The following is an 18,898-nucleotide window of genomic DNA, read 5'->3' on the forward strand; positions in this document are numbered from 1 at the left end:
GGGAAGGGGCCACGATTTTGCAGAACCTGGAGGTACAAAGTGGGGAGAGGACACAATGGGAGAACCAGGCCACTGAAGAGAATTTCACTTCTTCTGCACTTGGGCCATCCCTAGCCCTGCCCAGTGAACTCCGAAGAATCCACTGTCCTTCCTTCCTTTCCCCCCATTCTGAGGAGGCTCCTGCCCAGGCCACATAGGTCACATCATTGGCAGGTCCAATCGTGCAGCAGACAGAAGGAAAAAGCCTTGCCCTGGAGAGACACATGGCGGACTTGGCAAGCTCCAGACCCGTGCAAGAAAGGCAAGCCCAATTGGACAAGCCTCTGAAAAACTTCAGACTGGCAGATTCTCAGGTTTTCAAAGTCACACAGGTATGGCAGTGCTGCCGGCCCTGCCGTGTCTGGCCTCCTGAGGCTAGCAGGGGTGGGCGGTGGGTGTCTGGACACTGAGGCCACAGACCTCCTGGGAGCACACATCCCCTCCACCAGAGAATGGTCCCAAAGGGGCCCCCCGTGTCTTGTTCACAACGGTCTCCAGTGCCTCATCCAGTGCCTGACATGAGTTAGGTGATCTGTAAATATCTGTCATATTGGTGGTAGAATTGATGTTTGAATTTCCAGTTCCCTGGGACTTGGGTTGAAACCAGGGAGGTGCCAAAAATGGGGGGGAGCAAGAAAGGAAGCTTTAGAGATGCCTCAGAGACGGGGAAGCATGTATGGCTTTTCTGGGAAGTTTTCAAAACAAGTAAACAATCAAACAAACAATTTTTTGGCATGTTGAATTTTGCTGATGGCTTATCAAAGCACATAATGTTAACTCCCTTTTTTCTTAGAAGATAGTCATGAACCCAAATGCTGCAGCCTCCTGAACTACAGCTTGGGAGAGAGGGGGGACCCAGGAGGCAGCTTGTGATGGTTCTGGGCTTTGTTTCCAGGAAGGGAGGAAGAGAGGCCATCCCTTGATCCTCAAACCCAGCACAGAGCTGGGCACACGGAGGGCGCTCCGTGGTCATGTGCGGGCTGTGGAGTGGACTGTATCACTCTTCCTATTGAGAAACTTCCTCTGAGTCCTTGGGTGGGCTTCACTGTCTCCATCACCCAGACAACCAGAACCTCTCCAACCCACCTTCCACTCCATCCTTTCCAGAGTTGAGCCCAGCTCTGGCAGGGCCGGGGACAGCTGACTGGCAGACAGATGAGTGTGCCTCCTGGGTCCTGCCAGACAACGCTAGGCGGTGGCCATGCCCAAGGAGGGGGCCAAGCCAGGCACCACCCACTGCCAGATAAGACTGCCACTTTAGCACTTTTACCATTTCAGATTATTTTTAAGGTGTGTTTAGTAGCCTGGAACAAACTTACTGCCTTGAGGGCAAACCCAACCCATGACTACTTGAGGTTAATTATCTCTCCTTCAAAGTTTGAGCCCAGCAGCCTCCTAGATGTATATAAAGGGATTTATTCTGCACATGTCTGCAGTTTGCTTCTCTCTTCCTCTGGCTCTCAGTGGCCTTGTTTAACTCTTGCACTTTCCCCTCACCGAATTTTCTCACCATGAGCAGACAAGTCTGCAAGACACCCGGTGGCGGGAACCAGGGCTTCCCTGTCTGCCCCGCTGTGGTCTCCGGCAGCAGCAGAACGAGCTGTGTGGCTTGCTCTGGGGGAGCCGGCGGAAGGGCCTGTGGGTTCCGAGGCAGAGCAGGAGGCTTTGGCGGTCGCAGCCTCTACAACCTGGTGGCAACAAGAGCATCTCCATCAGTGTGGCTGGTGGCTCCCAGGCTGGGGGCTTTGGGGGAGGGCGCAGCAGCTGTGTCAGTGGCTTTGGGGGTGGCTATGGAGGTGGCCTCAGTGGTGGCAGAGGAATGGGAGATGGTTTTGGAGGAGCTGGTGGCTTTGGTGGAGTTGGTGGCTTTGGCCCGGGTGGCTTCCCTGGGGGACTCCAGGAAGTGACGTTCAACCAGAGCCTCCTGCAGCCCCTCAATGTGGAGATCGACCCCCAGATTGGGCAAGTAGAGGCCCAGGAGCGAGAGCAGATCAAGACCCTCAACAAACAAGTTTGCCTCCTTCACTGACAAGGTGAGGAAGCTCTGACTGGTAGGTTGGGGACTTTGAGTTTGATATTTACATACAGCGCTTAGGACCAATCCCGAGTGGTCCAGGCTGGAGGCGGAGGGGTTAGGCAGCATTCTTGGGTCTGTGAAGATGTGCAGGGCTGATTGTCCACATGGTCAAGTGAGTGGGAAAGACAATGGTCTCCTATTTGGACACAGACACCCCCCAAGTCCTGCTTGTCTGACTCTGTGCTCAAGTCTCTCACCTGTTGCCTTATCCAGCCTGGGCAGGGGGTGCTGGCAGCATGGGGCGAGGACCATGACCTCTGGCAGGGAAGGGTCTGACCCAGAACTGGGGGCTTTTCAAACATGGGCTGCCCTCTGGGGCTTTCCAGGAGGCCTGCTGCCTCCATGTGCTGTGCCAGGCGAAGGAGGTGGGCGCCCTTGAGATGGGATTCAAGAGGCTCACGTGGAAGCTGAGTCCCAGGGGGCTGCTGAGACCCTGGTAGCTCAGTCTGCACCCAAACCTCGTCAGGAAGGGAAGGGTGCTCGGTGACCTTCGGACCAGGAGAGCTCACACCGGCTGTCTCTCTCCCACCGTGACGATGATAGCAGCGTTTCAACAGTATCAGCTCCCAGTGATTCACATGCTTTGAAGGGCTGCAATGTCAGTGGCGCCTCAGATGGAAACGACCCTGTTGAGGTTTAAGCACCTTTTTTGCAGCACGTGTTGTAATTTTGGAAGTTAGAGTGGAGTCATGAAGTCCCTGGGAAGGCTGAGGGCTCATCTTTACAATTCTCCTGCTTCCAGGCAGGGGTTACTTCCAGTTTCCGCACCCACCTCTCCTTCTGTAACTTTCCAAGCCATTCTGCATCTTTGGTGTCCTGACTGATGTGACTGACTGTACCCTCTCCAGCTACAGTAGGGGCTTTCTATGCCTTTGTGCTGGGGGATGCGGAGACACAGACACCCAGTCCTGCCCTAGCCAAGGCCCCTCCGCTCCTCCGCTCCAGGTGTTTCCTGATGTTGCTTCCCCCAATGCACTGCAGGTGCGGTTCCCGGAGCGGCAGAACAAGGTCCTGGAGACCAAGTGGGACTCGCTGCAGCAGCAGGGCACACGTTCCACCACAGGCACCAACAAACTCGAGCCCCTTTTTGAGAACTACATCAACTCCCTGCGGAGCTACCTGGACGGCATCCTGGGGGAGAGAGGCTGCCTGGATTCAGAGCTGAGGAACATGCAGGACCTGGTGGAGGACTTCAAGAAGAAGTGAGTGAGAGAGGCACAAGTGGGAAGATGCCATGGGCGACCCTGTCCCGGAGTCCCAGCCCTCTCACTGCCTTCCCCCCTGCCCGCTGGGTCACTTAGCCTACTTTCCTCTCTTTATCTTCATGGAGGACAGCTTGGTTCATTGGGTTTCTCCTCGCCTTCCTTCCCGAAGGATAGTCCTTTACAAATAAAATTAGAAGTTTAGAGTTGAAGAAGCACTTCTTCATGAGCCAGGCTGGGGAAGATCCCAGTTGTAGGATCTGAAGGATGCTGGGACAACTCACGGGACGGTGACCAAGCACCCCAGTCTGCCTGAGGTTGAAGGGTTTCCCAGGACTTGGGACTGTCAGTGCTACAACTCCACAGTCTGCCTGAATGGATGGGGATGGTTAGTCCTCCTAACAGGGAGACTGTGAGAGGGTGTGTTCATTTAAGAGGGGCGGGAGAGGGACAGAGGATCGAAGAGAGGCACTTCCAGAGTTTCAGAGAAGAGTGATGTTTATGACTACCTCAAGATCCAAACTCAGCGACTTCTTTCTTTCTGTTTTTTAATATTTATTTATTTATTTATTTATTTATTTATTTATTTATTTATTTATTTATTTATGGCTGTGTTGGGTCTTCATTGCTGCACGCGGGCTTTCTCTAGTTGCATCAAGCGGGGGCTGCTCTTCATTGTGGTGCATATGCGTCTCATTGCAGTGGCTTCTCTTGTTGCAGAGCATGGGCTCTAGTCGCACGGGCTTCAGTAGTTGTGGCACGCAGACTCAGTAGTTGTGGCACACGGGCTTAGTTGCTCTGTGGCATGTGGGATCTTCCCGGACCAGGGATCGAACCCGTGTCCCCGGCATTGGCAGGCAGATTCTTAACCACTGCGCCACCAGGGAAGTCCCAGCGATTTCTTTTTAACTCTTACAGATCTGAGGATGAGATCAATAAGCGTACAGCTGCTGAGAATGAATTTGTGATCCTGAAGAAGGTAAGGGCTGTGTGTGAGGTTCCCAGGGCTCATAGGCACAGGTTTCCAGCTGGGCTGGGGGCAGCTCCTTACTCCTCGGCCATGGTGCTGCCAAGTTCAGGCTGTTGGAGCCAAAAACAGAAGCCAGGTGCATCTTAGTCCGGAGAGGTCCCTAAAGGAGTCAGTTCATTCGTTTTTAGTTTTTGAGTGGGATGGAACTTCCATCATCCCAGTGATGTGAATCACTCCTTCATGTGGAGACCAGCCTTGGATGAGGACCGATCAGTCACAGCCCTGATCCTCCTGACTCTTTCTTGCTGCAGCTGCAGTTTGTTGTGTGTTCCTTGGAGAAATAAGGCCTTTATGTCTCTGTCTTTCTCAGAACGTGGACGCTGCCTACATGAACAAGGTGGAGCTTCAGGCCAAGGTGGATGCCTTAATGAATGAGATCAATTTCTTGACGACGCTCTATGATATGGTGAGGATGTTTCCTACTAAGAGGGGGAGACAGGGAGGGTGAGACGTTTTCAGATTTGATATGTAGGGCCCAGGAAGACTGAGCCTAGAGATAAGGCCCCTTGTTGGGGTTCTACAGGGGGAACTACAAACATGGGATTCTTCGAGGAGCTGGGGGAGAGGGTGGGGCAGGTGCACATTCAGAGCTGACTTAGTGGATGGGTCTGTTGACCAGGATTCTCTCCGGGCCTCTGTGTGCTTCTTGCAGAGGCCCCAAGAGTGGACAGTCCCCTCTGTGTTGGCAGCAATTGTCCCAGATGCAGAGCCACGTCAGCGACATGTCCGTGGTTCTCTCCGTGGACAACCACCGCTGCCTGGACCTGGACAGCATCATCGCCGAGGTCAAGGTCCAGTACGAGGCCATCGCCCAGAGGAGAAAGGCCGAGGTCGAGGCCCTGTACCAGACCAAGGTGGGAGCTAGGCACCTCTCAGAGGACACTCCCAGAGGGTCTCAGGGAGGCTGTGGCCCATGGGACGTCTGGGTGGTGGCTATTGGGTGTCTCCTCTTGGTTCTTCTCTTTGGAGACATCCCTGTAATGGTTGTTCAGTTGCAGAAAGTGCTGCCCCCTGGGGGGAGGTGGTTCCACTGTCCCCTGCAGACCATATGGGACGGACTCCAGCTTGCTCAGGGAATGCCGGGTGGGAGAACCTTCTGCAACAACCCAGATGTCCTCTTCCCTGCTGCCTCAGAGGTGTCCCTGCAGAAACATAATTTGGTGTCATTTGAACAAAGTGCTTACCAAGTACCTCAAAGTTGGCTGGGTGATGTTAGTGATGGAGAAACAAGTCAGGCAAAGCTGCATAAACACCTCACCTTCCCTTCTATTTTCCAGTTGGGCGAGCTGCAGACCACGGCCGGCAGGCATGGGGATGACCTGAGAGCCCCAAGAGTGAAATCTCGGAGCTCAACCGGATGATCCAGAGGCTGCGGGCTGAGATCCAGAATGTCAAGAAAAAGGGGGCGTGGCCACGGATGCTGGTGTCTAGGCTGACCGATGAGGGGTGGGGGCTAGGATCTTAGGACTGCTAGTGTGGAGGGGACTTCTGGGGTCATCTCAGGCAGCATTGGCCTTCAGGGAGTTCAAAGACCAAGCCAGTCTTGATGGCTGGTAATCCACAGGGGAAATATCTCCATGGATGAAGACAGACGGAGGTGCTAAGGAAGGAGTGACGTTGCCTGACTTGCTATGGGATAATCTATTTTAAGACTCAGAGAGCCTGGGACCCTCCTACTGGGCTCATCCCTCCTCCTACCTCCCCTGCTCCAGAATGCTAAACTGCAGACGGCTATTGCCGAAGCTGAGCAGTGTGGGGAGATGGCCCTCAAGGATGCCAATGCCAAACTCCAAGAGCTGCAGGCTGCCCTAGAGCAGGCCAAGGATGACCTGACCTGGCTGCTGCGCGACTACCAGGAGCTGATGAACGTCAAGCTGGCCCTGGACGTGGAGATCGCCACCTACCACAAGCTGCTGGAGGGCGAGGAGTGCAGGTGGGCCTCCACTGCCATCTCCCCACCTTCCCTGCCCCAAGTCACAGGCTGAGGGCCAGATAAGTGACCAAATGAATGAGGTGGAGGTCTGCTTTTTGCGAGAGGCCCCCAGCTTGCACAGGCCTTGCCGGGAAGCGCTTGCCTTTGCTAGTTCCCTTCCTCCCTAGGTGGCCAAGTGCATACTAACCATACACAGGGGCTCTTGTTATGGCCCATGGAAGGGCGGAGAAACAGTACTGATCTGCCAGGTTTCTGAATTCCGTTCTGGTTGCCGTTTGTCACTTTCATCCACGGACTTGTTGGAAATTGGCTTTGCGATGGAGCTATCCTTCCCTTGCTTTCTCAGACAGGATGTCTGGAGAGTGCCAGAATGCTGTCAGCATCTGTAAGTAGCCAAAGAAAGCATGACAGTGCGAACTGGTTCTGAAATATCTGTACTAATACGGGGTGGTAGCAACTAATTTAAAAAATATTTCTATAGTGGTTGGAGGGTTTTTCTGGGGGCAGAAGGGACAGCAGATATGCTGTTGTACTTGTTCTGGGTTCAAGGCACTATTAATAGGTCTATGTGGCAGATGGGGATTATCGAGTAGGGAGCCTGTTAATGGGAGGAGAAATTCTGGACAATCTCCAAGGGGGTCATCAAGAGTTCACCTATGTGGAAGGAACCACTGGGAAATTCAACCTGACAACACTGCGGAGGTGATCACCTCATGACACCAGAATGTATCACAATGATCGTCAGGTGCAAGGCTGCCTTGATCGCCTCCCAATCATCCTGGGCCCAGGGGATCGTTATAATACAGGCAAGTGGGTGCCGGGAGCTGATCGCTGTACTGTGCTCTGCCCTGCAGCCGTGGTCAGCAGCAGCAACACGACCTCGGCCTCAGCGGGAGGTTTCGGAGGCAGATACAGCGGCGGCAGCGGATTTGGCTCCGGCTCCTGGGGTCGCTTCGGAGTCAGTGGTGGCGGCGGCTTCAGCTCAGGCAGCAACCGTGGCGGCAGCGTCAAGGTCTCCCAGTCCTCCCAGCGCAGCTCCAGATAACTATCGCTCAGGGGCACCGCAGCCATCCCAGCGCCTCCTGTCCCCATCCGCTCCTCCACTCGGCCATCCGCAGCCGCCTTAGCGCCCTTCCCCACCCCGACCCCAGCCCCTGCCGGCAGCCGCTCTCTGGGCTAGAAGCCCAGGGTCTCTTGCCCCTCCGTCCTGATCCCCGACCAAGCACAGCCGTGAGAACTTCAGGCTCTTCGGCTCCAGCCTGTGTCTGTGATTGTCCAGGTGTGGCCTCAGCCACCACCTTCTGCTGCCCTTGGGGTCCCCTCTCTGGGTGGCATGGTCACCACAGTTCTGATGTATATAACACACAGGCCCCTCTGCCCATCCGTTCTGTCTCCAATAAAGTGCATTGTATTTCACATCAGGCCTCTGAGTCTCTCTGGCCGCCTTTCTCCCCACTGGACTGACTTCTTTCATCCTGCCTCACGTGGGCTGTGCCATCTACAGAACAGCTGAGTACCAGTTCTCTGAAACCCAGGCAGCTCCTCTCTATTGTCCGTGGTATGGGGTCTAAATGGGCAAGATCTGGTTGTTCATTTATTCTCTGAGCACTGGGGGAATCCTGGGGGGAGGATGGGGCAGACCCCAGGAGCATGGGGGCAAGTTCTTGGGGGGAGAAGGCAGGACCCCACAGACATCCCTGTCCTTGCCTTCTCTTGTTTGGGGGAAACTAAGAGGGCCTTGAGGTGCTGAGGGGCTTGAGGACAGAGGATTTCTTTCCTTGGTGCTGGTCCCCGCTCCAGCTGACATCCTGAAAGCTTTTCCCCCATCAAGGTGCACCTGGGAAGGTGTGAGCTGATAGAATGGCAGGGCTACAGGGACTTCCCAAGAGCCACCTGACCCAAGTCTGACCCACGAGCTCTTCCCCGCACCAAAGTGTTCCATGTCCATTAAATCTTCCCTCTTTGGAGCACATATGAGAGGTTTTGAGAAGTCTCATAGGAAAGAATACCTATTGGTTAACTATAACCTGGAACTGTCCACACCCCCTTCCCAGTAAACAGCTATTAACACCCCTCAGAAAATGTCCTGCTCCTGAGTACTGTCTGTATGCACTCTGGGTCCCCGGATGTGTGTGGCAGCCATGGAAGCTCCTGGCATTTGCCCTGTACCAGGAAGCGCTGATAAAGTGTTAGTTGGCCTTGGGAGTGCTGTCTGGAAGGTCCTGGCTGGAAGGGACTCAGGCACAAGGAGTCCAAGAACTTCATCTGCAAAGGAGAGGACTGAGGCAGAGAGGTGCAGTGACCTGCTTACCTCCAGAGAGCATCCGAGGGGCTGAGCTGGGAGCACACCTGAGGTTCCGGAGTCTGGAGCTCCTCCACTTCCCTACTGTCTCTGAGGCTGCAGCTGCTGCCTTCCAGGCTCAGCTGGCTGCCTGGGTACCCAGGGAACACATAGATGATGGAGGGGAATGCTTAGCCAAGCCAGGCCAGGGAAGCAGTATTTCTATCTTAGGCCAAAGCTGAATTTATTTCAGAGAAGGGAAAGGACAGTTAAAGAAACAAAGAAAACTGGCTACTGGGGCTCTAAGAGATTCATATGGAAATCCCACATCCAGGCTTGGTGGAGCAATCTAGTCACTGGCAGTTCTCCTTGGATCTCCCAGGAAGGCTCTTTGACGGAGGTGGGATTCAGTAGTTGCTGCTTCATTCTGGGGCAGGATGGTACCTTTTCTGGTTGACATTCCTCTGCTGAAAAGGAGCGGGAGAGGTAGGTGGGGAGATTCAACGCCTGCCCCAGTTCAGAGGGCTGGCCCTGTGGTGATATGCCAGGCCAGTTTCGGTACAGGTGCTTCACCCTGGATGAAGTCATTATTTATTTATTTATTCATTTATTTATTTATTATTGGAGTATAATCGCTTTACAATGTTGTGTTAGTTTCTGCCGCACAGTGAAGTGAGTCAGCCATACGTATACACACATGCCCTCCCTCTTGGACCTCCCTCCCCTATCCCCCCATCCCACCCAACTAGGCCATCACATAGCACCGAGCTGAGCTCCCTATGCCTTACAGCGGGTTCCCACTAGCTATCTAGTTTACACATGGTAGTGCATTTATGTCAAACCTGATCTCCCAATTCATCCCCTTCCTTCGACCTATATTCATTAAGTGTTTACTGTCTGGCCCTGGGCCAAATGTTGGAGATGCATTGGTGAGTGAATATCATTTCTCATTTTCTCTCAAAAAATGAGCTGTCATAAGAGTATGAAGCTGTCATAAGAGTATGAAGAGAAGAAACCAGGGGCTGAGCTGGAGAAATGACAGGACTTGTGAATGGATTGGACATGGGGGTGGAGGAGAGGGAAGATTCAACTGTGATGCCCAGTTTCTCAGCTGGAGCAACTGGGTGGCTGGTGATACCATGTACTGAGGTGGAGTGGGGGGTGGTGTGTGGGAGGGGGGATGGGTCTGAGGAGGAGCTTCAGGAGCTCTAGAAGCTTTAGATAAGATTGAGTAGCTCACGGGACTGACGAGGGGCGGTCTCCTGACTACACTTGGAGATGTGAGTGTGGATTCAGAGGGAGGCCTGTCAGGGCTAGAGACTCCCACTTGGACAGCATCAGCATAAGCCTGGTTAGGGTGGTTCCTAAGCCGTGGGAACTGATGAGAGAGGAGGAGGGAAGAGGGCCCAGGTGAGTGCCAAGGAAGCCCGGCATTCTGAATCAGGGAGAGGAGGAGACAGCCTGGCTATAGAGCCTGGTCCAAGTTTTCCAAAATGCTTCCACCTAAGAGGTCCAGGGATTTCTAAATGGGCCCTAAGGGAAGTCCAGATCGGGCTCAGTCTTCCTGGGGACACCGTCCACTGGTTTCAAGGCTCATATTCAGATGGTGGCTGTTCCTTGCCTTTGCTGTGCCTTCCTGGACTCTAATTTATACCCACAGCTCCTTGTTCATCCTGGGCAGGTGGCTTATAGGGGAGCCCCCACCACTGAGCGGCAAGGGGGAGTCCATGCAGCTTCTTAAAGGAGAGAGTAACGAAGGTTAGCCTCGCTCAGAAGGACTGGCCCCGTGGAGAGGGCTATTTCTCTGTTGTGTCATTGTCCCAGAGGATGGCCAGGCAGGTGAGCTTGGCACCAGTACCTTAGACCGAAAGAATCAATCCTATGCTTGGCTGGATATTCTCAGCCCAGCCTTGACCGTTTCTAATCCAGACTGACAGCACCTCTAGGGAACATTGCCTGATTCTGAGGGCTCCTCCTCTTCCTTTCGCCTCAGCATTTACATTATTTCTTTGTGAAGTTCCATGTTGATTTTTCAAATGCTCTTAAGTCCCTGGCCTTGGGTTTGCTTGTACTTGACTCTCCATTCTTTGAGTAGGCAGCCAGTTGGTGCTATGTTGTCCATTCCGTTTCCTATCTTCTAAGGCCTATCTTTCTTGCCCACGGAGGAACCCACAGAGATTGTTGAATCATGCTGACTTGTGTGCTGGACCCTAAACTGGGATTTGGGACCATGGGTCAACGATCAAGTACTTCTTTTGCTCTCTCTGTTTTGCTCCACATCTCTCTTCCTTGGGTGTGGAGTGGTACATCTTCCTGTGACGACACAGAGGACCCAAGCTTTATGCCCCCCACATTCCTATCCCCATCCATTCCTCTCTGCCTATTCCCCTTATGCCTCAGTTGGAAAGAATGCTCAAAACAGTACCTTCCTGTTCTAAGAGCTTGCTAACTCATCCTTTGATATTAAGGAGACCAAGACATATTTTTAGATTTCAGGTTATTTCTTTCTGTCTCCTCTTGGGATATGGGCTACTTGCCAGAGAAAGTATCAACAGCGATGGTGACATAGCTACAAAAGGCTCAGTTAAGGGAATCAGGGGGTTGTTTCCCATAAGACTATGCCTGTGGATAATCCAGACTTGACTGCTGATGATCAAGTCTGCATATAAAATTTTGGGTACTTTGTAGGTCAATCTCTATATGACTCTCCCGTTTTGCCTTCGAGCTGGGTGGGGTTTCTGTTACCCAATCATCAGAGATCTCATCTTTTGGGATTTGGGCTGCCCCTTCCCTCTGCCTTCTCAGCACCTTAGCCCAGGTACATTCTCTCTCTGCCGCCGAGACCAGAAATGTGCATCCTTTGAAACAATCTCAGGATGACTTAGAAAGACTCATTTGAGTTCTGAAAACACTTTACATATTTTATCTACATCCCTCCCGAGCCCTTCTGGCCTGCAAACTGCACAGATGCACAGATGTCTCTGCTGTGGCTAAGGTCAAGCTCCTCACCACCACACTTCCAGCCCAGCCCAGGATAGAAGGCTGAAGGCTAGTTGGTTCTCCTAGGAAACCACTGACAAAGGTATGGTGGGAGCAATCCCTACCCTTGGAATCCATGGTGACATCACCAGATGGTGACAGCTTTATCAACTCTGGGAGGAGACGGGGGCAGGGCAGGAAAGTGTGGTTCTGGATGGCAATAAAACAGTGATTCTCAATGGGGGGCAATTCTCACCCCCTCTCCTGCTCCCCAGAACTTATGGCAATGGCTGGTAACATTTTTGGCTGTCACAACCGGAGGAGAGCTCCTGGTATCTAGAGGGTAGAGGCCTGGTTGCTACTAAATATCCTACACTGCACAGGACAGGCCCCACGACAAAGAATTATCCAACCTGAGATGTCAACAGAGCTGCCATTGAGAAACCCTGCACCCAAGTAGAAGGCCATTTTACTCTCCCCTCTCCTTGGAAAAGGATCCTTGGTTAGAGTCATATTGGTTGTAGCTGAGCTGAACAAACACCATTCTGAATTTGAAGGAAGTATATATTTTTATTTTTTAATTTTTATTTAAAAATGTTTATTGCGGTATAGTTGATTTACAATGTTGTGTTAGTTTCGGGTATACAGCAAAGTGAATCTGTTATACATGGAAGTATACATTTTTAGACATTTTTTGGATTTATATTAGAAATACCCTTTTATCTTGGGCAAAGACATGGGAAACTAGCCAGGCAGACAGTGTAGCCTTATGTGGGTACTTTCAAGACCTGCGCCGATGGCCTGTGAGGTGCTTGCAGTTCTGCTACCAGCCCAGCTGTTTTAGGCCTCTGTGCCTTTGATAATCTGTTCCGCTAGCCAGGAATGCTCATCCCACCTTCAACTACTGGACTAGCCCTTCTCACCGTAGATCACTCCAGCACTGCCTCCTGAAAGTTTTCCTGGATTGCACACAGGGCAATGAATGTCTGTTTGGGATCCCATTGGATTCTGTTAATCCCTTTTTTATCACTTGCGCTATTCTATTACACTGACTCTTTTCAGTGACTGTTCTCTGATAGAATGGAAGCTCCTTGGAGGGACGGATGTGCCGCCTTCATCTTTGTGCCTCTCCTTGCCCAGCACATACTAGGTGCTGTGAATTTCAGTGAGCTAAGGGGGCACATGAAAAGGAGAGGGCTGGATTCTTAAATGCAACAGCTGTCCTGACACACTGAACAAAAACAACACGATTAACCAACTGACTTTTGTTCGGTACTTTCTGGTGCCAGTCATACTCCGGGCACTTTGTGCACGTCATCTCATGTAATCCTCATCACCACCACAGGAGGCAGGTAGTAATTATCCTCGCTTTCCAGATGAGGAAACTGGGGCTTAGAGCGGCAGAGTAACATGCCCGCGTTAGCAATGGAAATGGAAGATCTGGGCCCTGAATCCAAGGTCTACACCCGTAACCCCTGTGCTATGCTGCAGAACGGGGCCGGCTGACTTCTTCTCAGTCTCCTGGAGGCCCTCTTCTCCACCAGCTCTGGCATGTGTTGCTAACAGCCCTATGGAGTCTTGAGGAGCCAGAAACCAAACCTGAAGTTCCGACGTTAGCAGGACAGGTTTTCTCAGGTTTCTGCTGTGGGCAGGCCCACCTTCAGCTCTGGAGAGCTCCGATCTCCAGCGGAGGAGTTAGAGAGATTGACTGGGGGAAATTCCTTGATAATGATGGATGTTTCTCCTTGATGCCAAAGAGGAATTCATAAGATTTAAAGCTATTTTCATTAACACAGGTTGCTGTTTCAAGTCACATCTATCCATCACCTTCTATTGTGGGTTTTTTAACGTCAAAGAGGATTTTCCACTCTGGGATGCTGTCATTTGATTTGCTGAAGCCCACGTAGATAAAAATGATCCATGAATTTATGACAGGCTTTGGAGTTGGATAGTCTGAGTAAAATCCCAGCTCAGTCAGCTAATTGACTTGGGGCGAGTTAATTAACTTCATTAAGCTTATGTCCTTATATGTAAAATGTGAATGAAAATTTCAATCTTGCAGAGTGTTTAGGACAACTAGAAATGATACTTGTAAATAACCTAATTCCGTGCCTGGTATATGGCAGGAACCCAGTGTTAGACATTTTAATATTCTTTCACAGACAGGTGAAAGAGTAAATATTTGAAAGAGGAAATTATTTTCGCTAAATCGTAGTCCCCACAACTCTGAGAAGTATGCAATAGCTTAATTAATGTTTGCTGATTGATGAATTGCTTTACTGATGAGCCCCTGTAGTGGGAAACTGGCTTGGCCAGGCATGGAAGAATGACTTTTATGTGACTCACAATGATTCCTTGCAATTTTATGCCAAAATCATCAGCCTACCATGCCGCATGGACCCTAAGCTAGGCTACCCTTTAGAACTCCTCCCTCCTCGCCAACCTCTAAGTCAACAACTTCCAGGAGGACTCCATGCACTGACATCATCATCGTCATCGTCAGAAGGGCTGCTGTGTGGTGAGCACCTGCCCCTGCGTAAGGGCTTTCCATCACTACTTCCTATGGTCCTCACTGCAATTCATGAAGAGGCTATGCTCACCCCAATTTACAGAACAGAAAACTGAGGCCAGAGGGTAAAACGACTCCCTGGAGACCACGTAAGTGGAAAGTGGTGAGCCTGGGATGTGAACACAGGCTTAACTTGAAGGCCTCCATGTGTTTCATTCCTCCAAGCTGCAAGGAAAGAGAGGAAGAAGTTGCTGTCGTTTGAGTTTCAGAAAATCCAGCACGCCACTGAAAAGGGATGAGCCCCTTGCCCAGGGTGCTTCCTGAGGGAAGGTCCATGGCTTTCGGAAAGACCCAGCAAGATCCACTGCTGGTGAGAAATATAGGTTGACAGGAGAATTGGTCCTCAGGGACCTTCTTCGTTTCCCAGCATCCCAGAGCCCTTCTCCCTGCTTCTTCAACCCACAGGCTTTAGTCTGCCCTCAGCGTCCTCTGTGTCACTTGGAGCAAGTGCTTTCTCTCCAGGGATGAGGCAAGTCTCCTTGACTTTATGTCTTAACGCCTTGACTGTCCTCTCTGTACTGTCTAATCCATTTTGGATGCATGGTTGGATTAGTGTTTCTTCAAGTATATTCAACAGCATGTTAATAGGGGTTAAGATAGAAAGATTTTGTTGCTAGGTTTGTTTGGGAGGCTCTGATTTAGTAAAAATGATTCTTTTCTACAGGAAAGAGGCTTTTACTATGCAAATAAGCTTTATTAAAAACCCAAGAGAAAGTAAAAAATTTTCATTTCCCAAATTTATTTAACCACAGAACCTTTTTATCAAGGCTAACTTGGGGATAGATTTCTGCCCTAGACAAGTCCTGGGAGAGAATCTAGTACCAGATAAGGATTTAGGGGTGAGTTGAAGAGTATTTTAATCAAGTCTGGAGAGAGGACCAGAATTAGAATAAATTGTGATTGCTAACAGCTAAGACTTAGTAACAAAAGAATTTAACTGTACTTAGGTGTTCACTTCTTTATCAAGCTTAAGCTATAACGGGAGCTAGCTCTACAGGGTAATATATTTTTACTGTTCATTCATTAAGTAAAGTTATTTCAGTAGTGGTGAGTTTTTATTTTGACATGGTAAAAAGGAGAAAATGATAATTCTTAGTCCAGGGGCAGGAGATCCAGAATGACTGTTTGGTTTTATTTTTTGGGAGAACAAATTAATGATTATCTTGAAAATTACATCTGTGAATCCACACGTAGAAACGGGCATATAAGTATCACCCCTTCATCCTCACCTCCTAGATAGAGAGGGATGTTTGCTCACTTTGACCTAGAGGTAATGACTACTGTCTCATGATTCATTCTTCCTCTTGCAATTACATTATAGGCAGCTCTTAAGCATTTTCACCGCAGTTGAGTACAAGAGAACAGTTGGTTAGAGGGAATAACTCTGCTTCATGACAACTGTCTTATTTTATAGGTGAGGAAATAAGGATGCAGAGTGTTCTGCCACTTGGCAAACTGACACAGAAGGTTCTGGCAGCTGAGGGATTAGAATTCAGACTGCTGGCAGCAGGCAGCTCATTCAGACACCACTGCTCTAAAAGATCCTGCAGTGAATAAGAGAAGTATAGCCCAGGATGCCAACGGTGGATATTTTCAGCAGCTTCAGTCAACTGCTGAGAAAACAACCCCAACTGGCTAAATAAGGTGATGCTTTGGCAGGCTCGGGAGATGTGGATTGGGGGAACCCAACCCAAACCCGAGCTTTGGTGATCTGTTCATCACCTCTGTCCATCCCTCTTCTCCAGTACCTGCCAGGGTGGCAGAGACGAGCCACGCTTAGGAGGCTGCCACCCACTGCCTCAGCACTGGAGCCAAGGGAGGGGAAGCGAGTCAAAGACACTGATGTTTGTCCTTGTTTGCTTTGGGCTCTCACCTGGAGCTTCAGGTGATCTTGGATAATGAAGAAAGAGAGCAAGATTACAGGGAGAGGACAACTCAGACAACAGGCAAGGAATCTCCTGAATGACAGAGTTTAGGATTCAAGCCCCACTATTTTTTTGTCAGTCAAGATCATCTAATTCTCCAACTTACCATGGACATCAATAATGCATTACATATAGATCTACTGAACCTCACTATGTGCAATGTGTAAGGAAAAGTGCTCTGGGCTTATGATAAAAGTTATAACGCTGTCCACTGGAACTTTCTGAGATGATGACAATGTCCAATACAGTAGCCCTTAGCCACTTGAGCACTTGAAACGTGCCTAGTGCAACTGAGTTTTACATTTAATTTAAATAAATTTAAATAGCTTCATGTGGGTAGCGGTGACCATATTGGACAGCTCAGTATAGACAGTCCTATCACACCCCCATCCCTGAGGCTGAGTCCATATGGGAAGGTGGCTGATGCATACATACTCTGGAAAAATAATGCAAAATCAAGTAGCAGATAGGGGCTTAGTGAGTGCGTGTCAAATGCCAAAGGAGTGTCAAGAATTGAGAGATCCCTCTGCTGACTAGCTGCTCCTTGGATCCCATGTTCAGAGCCTCTGTCTTCAGGCAGCTCCTAATCTGATGGAGGAAGCGGAGCTCAAGTGTGAGAAGAAAACTTAAGGATTTCTTATAAGTCTCTAGGAAAAGGAATGAGAGTGCAGATGGTGCTGCGTGTATTGGGAGTCGTGGGACAGAGGAAGGAGTGAGCGACACCAGTGGGGCCCACGTTGGCAAGGTGTGCAGACACGTTCCACGTCTGCTCAGATATGTGGGCATGCCTCCTCCATGAGCAAGAATGAGGCACAGGAAGATGGGGAGCGTGGGCGGGACATTTCCAAATTCATCATGTGTTGAGCGTCAGCCCCTCTCACATGTTACCCACCTTGAACAGCCATCACACCCCACCCTCCACCAGGAGGGCTCATTGGGGAAGGCTTCCTGGAAGAGGAGAGGTAGAAATAAGAAAGTCAGGGCTGCACGAAGGAGGGGAAGGGCACAGCTAAGGTGGGAAGACAGTCTCGGCAGGGGAGGAGAGGTGAGGATGGGCTAATCAAGGGGGCATTGGCTGATGAGTAGTTTGCCTGGAAGACAGTCTGGGAAATTAGGGAAAGAGGACGGGAAGATGGAGAGATGAAGTGTGACTGGTGGAGCTTCTGGACGCCTCAGTCTCCTGAAGTGGCCCCTTTCCTAGGGAGATCTGTGTCTGGAAACAGACTTGGAATAGCCTTTCTTCCCCCGGGAACTTGACCTCTAGTAGGGCAAATGGGAGGACGTAGCTCCCAAGGTTATGAAGCCTCAGCTCTTTGGCTAATGACTCATTGCAGAAATAATCCACATCTCCTTCTCTTGCCTTTTAGGATGTCTGTGGAGTGACAGAGTGCTGTGTGGATTTGTAAGTAGCCCTTCAAAAACTTTCTCCCTGGGATGTAAAAAGGGTGACTAGAAACATCCCCACTGACTGATGTTCAGGTGGGAGAGCCTGACCCATGCAAGGAGGCCAGGCCACCAAACAGTGTCTAGGGTCTCAGGCCATGGCCACACACTCTGCTTCTAGTGGAAGCTGGCCAACTGGCAGGCCAAAGTTGAAACCCCTGTGGTCTTGGGAAGTTCCCTAGGTTGGAGAACCAGAAATTTCTGTGGATATTTCTGGCTCTCGTTCTTGGGAAAGGGGACCAGAGGGCCAGGGCTCACGCTTGCTGTTTACCGACTGAGGCCTCAGAGAAGTTGAGTAGCTTTCTCTGAGTCACACAGCCAAGCACGGTAGAGTTGGGATACAGACCCAGGGCTTTAGCCTGAACCAAGCGCTTGTTCTCCTTAGAGGTGGTCAGCAACGTCACCAGCACAAGCAGCGGTTCTGGTGGAAGCCGTGGAGGATTTGGAGGGGTCAGTGGCAGCAGTAGCAGTGGCTACAGAGGCGGCGGCGGCAGCAGCAGCGGGGGCAGCAGCTCTGTGAACCAGAGCGGCACCAGTTCCAGCTCTGGAGGCATCCAGAGCCCAGGAGGCACTGGCTCTCAGTCTGGCAGTGGAGGCAGCACCACTGTCTGCTTCTCCCAGACCACCAGCTCGAACCAGCTTTGCAAGTGATCCTCTGGGGCCAAATCTCCACACCCACTGGCCTCCCTCAGCCTGTGACAGCAGTTACCCCTCTCTGCTTGGCATCAACAAACTGCCACCCCCAACCTTGCTTTTCCTCAAGTTCCCTGGAGAAGTGGTTGAACTTCTTCCTGGCTCTTCCATCCCCAAGACCTCTCCTAGGCTAGGGAGGTTCAGCTGCTAGTCTGGGTTGATGATGTTCCTAGATGCGCCCTTATAAAGGCCCCTGGCTTTGGACTGCAACACCTCAGCCCAAACCAGTGTGGGTCTTCCCAGCCTGGCCTGTTCCCATCCTGGCCCATCTCCCTCTCTCACTGGGAGTTGGTGGTCTGAGGCTGGCATGTTTCAGCCCCCACCTGAGGAGGGCAGTGCAGCGGGGCCGCTGCTAGAGGGTAGATGGTTAAGATCTCCAGACTGTTGGTTCTCAGGATTCCCACCCCACATCTGGGCATCATATCCTGACTTACCTCTGGCCCCTTAATTCCCTGAGCTGTGGATCCTCTGTTGATGATTGTTGCACATTCTTTTCTCAGTAAATTGCACTGTATTTCACATTCTGGTGTTTGGCTTTCAAGGAGTCACAGAATAAACCAAGGTCCAAGAATGGAGGGAAATCAGGTGTGGATGGTGGTCTTCTAGAAGTTCAGTAGTAAGTATAAAGGACACTGAATAGTCTTGGCTTCTCCTTTATCCACTTGGTTGTGTTCTTGTGATAGGTCTGCCCAAGAGTACTTATGTTGTTTATGTGGGGACCGCCCAC

At 50.9% G+C, this 18,898-nt stretch overlaps 1 protein-coding gene across 1 annotated transcript; it reads left to right on the forward strand.

Moving 5' to 3' along the window:
• Positions 1 to 46: 46 nt before the first annotated feature.
• LOC309641324 (keratin, type II cytoskeletal 2 oral-like) lies at positions 47 to 18,130 on the forward strand. The gene is given in 12 exon segments (XM_082421172.1): positions 47 to 1,725; positions 1,728 to 2,044; positions 2,046 to 2,072; positions 3,098 to 3,318; positions 4,237 to 4,297; positions 4,659 to 4,754; positions 5,038 to 5,668; positions 5,671 to 5,750; positions 6,061 to 6,281; positions 6,632 to 6,666; positions 7,136 to 7,293; positions 17,848 to 18,130. Coding segments are annotated over 12 exon segments (2,304 nt in total). The 5' UTR covers positions 47 to 1,550; the 3' UTR covers position 18,130.
• The last annotated feature ends 768 nt before the right edge of the window (positions 18,131 to 18,898 follow it).

This window comes from Balaenoptera physalus (assembly GCF_965194825.1).
Source record: "Balaenoptera physalus genome assembly, chromosome: 13".
Taxonomy (NCBI): Eukaryota; Metazoa; Chordata; class Mammalia; order Artiodactyla; family Balaenopteridae; genus Balaenoptera; species Balaenoptera physalus.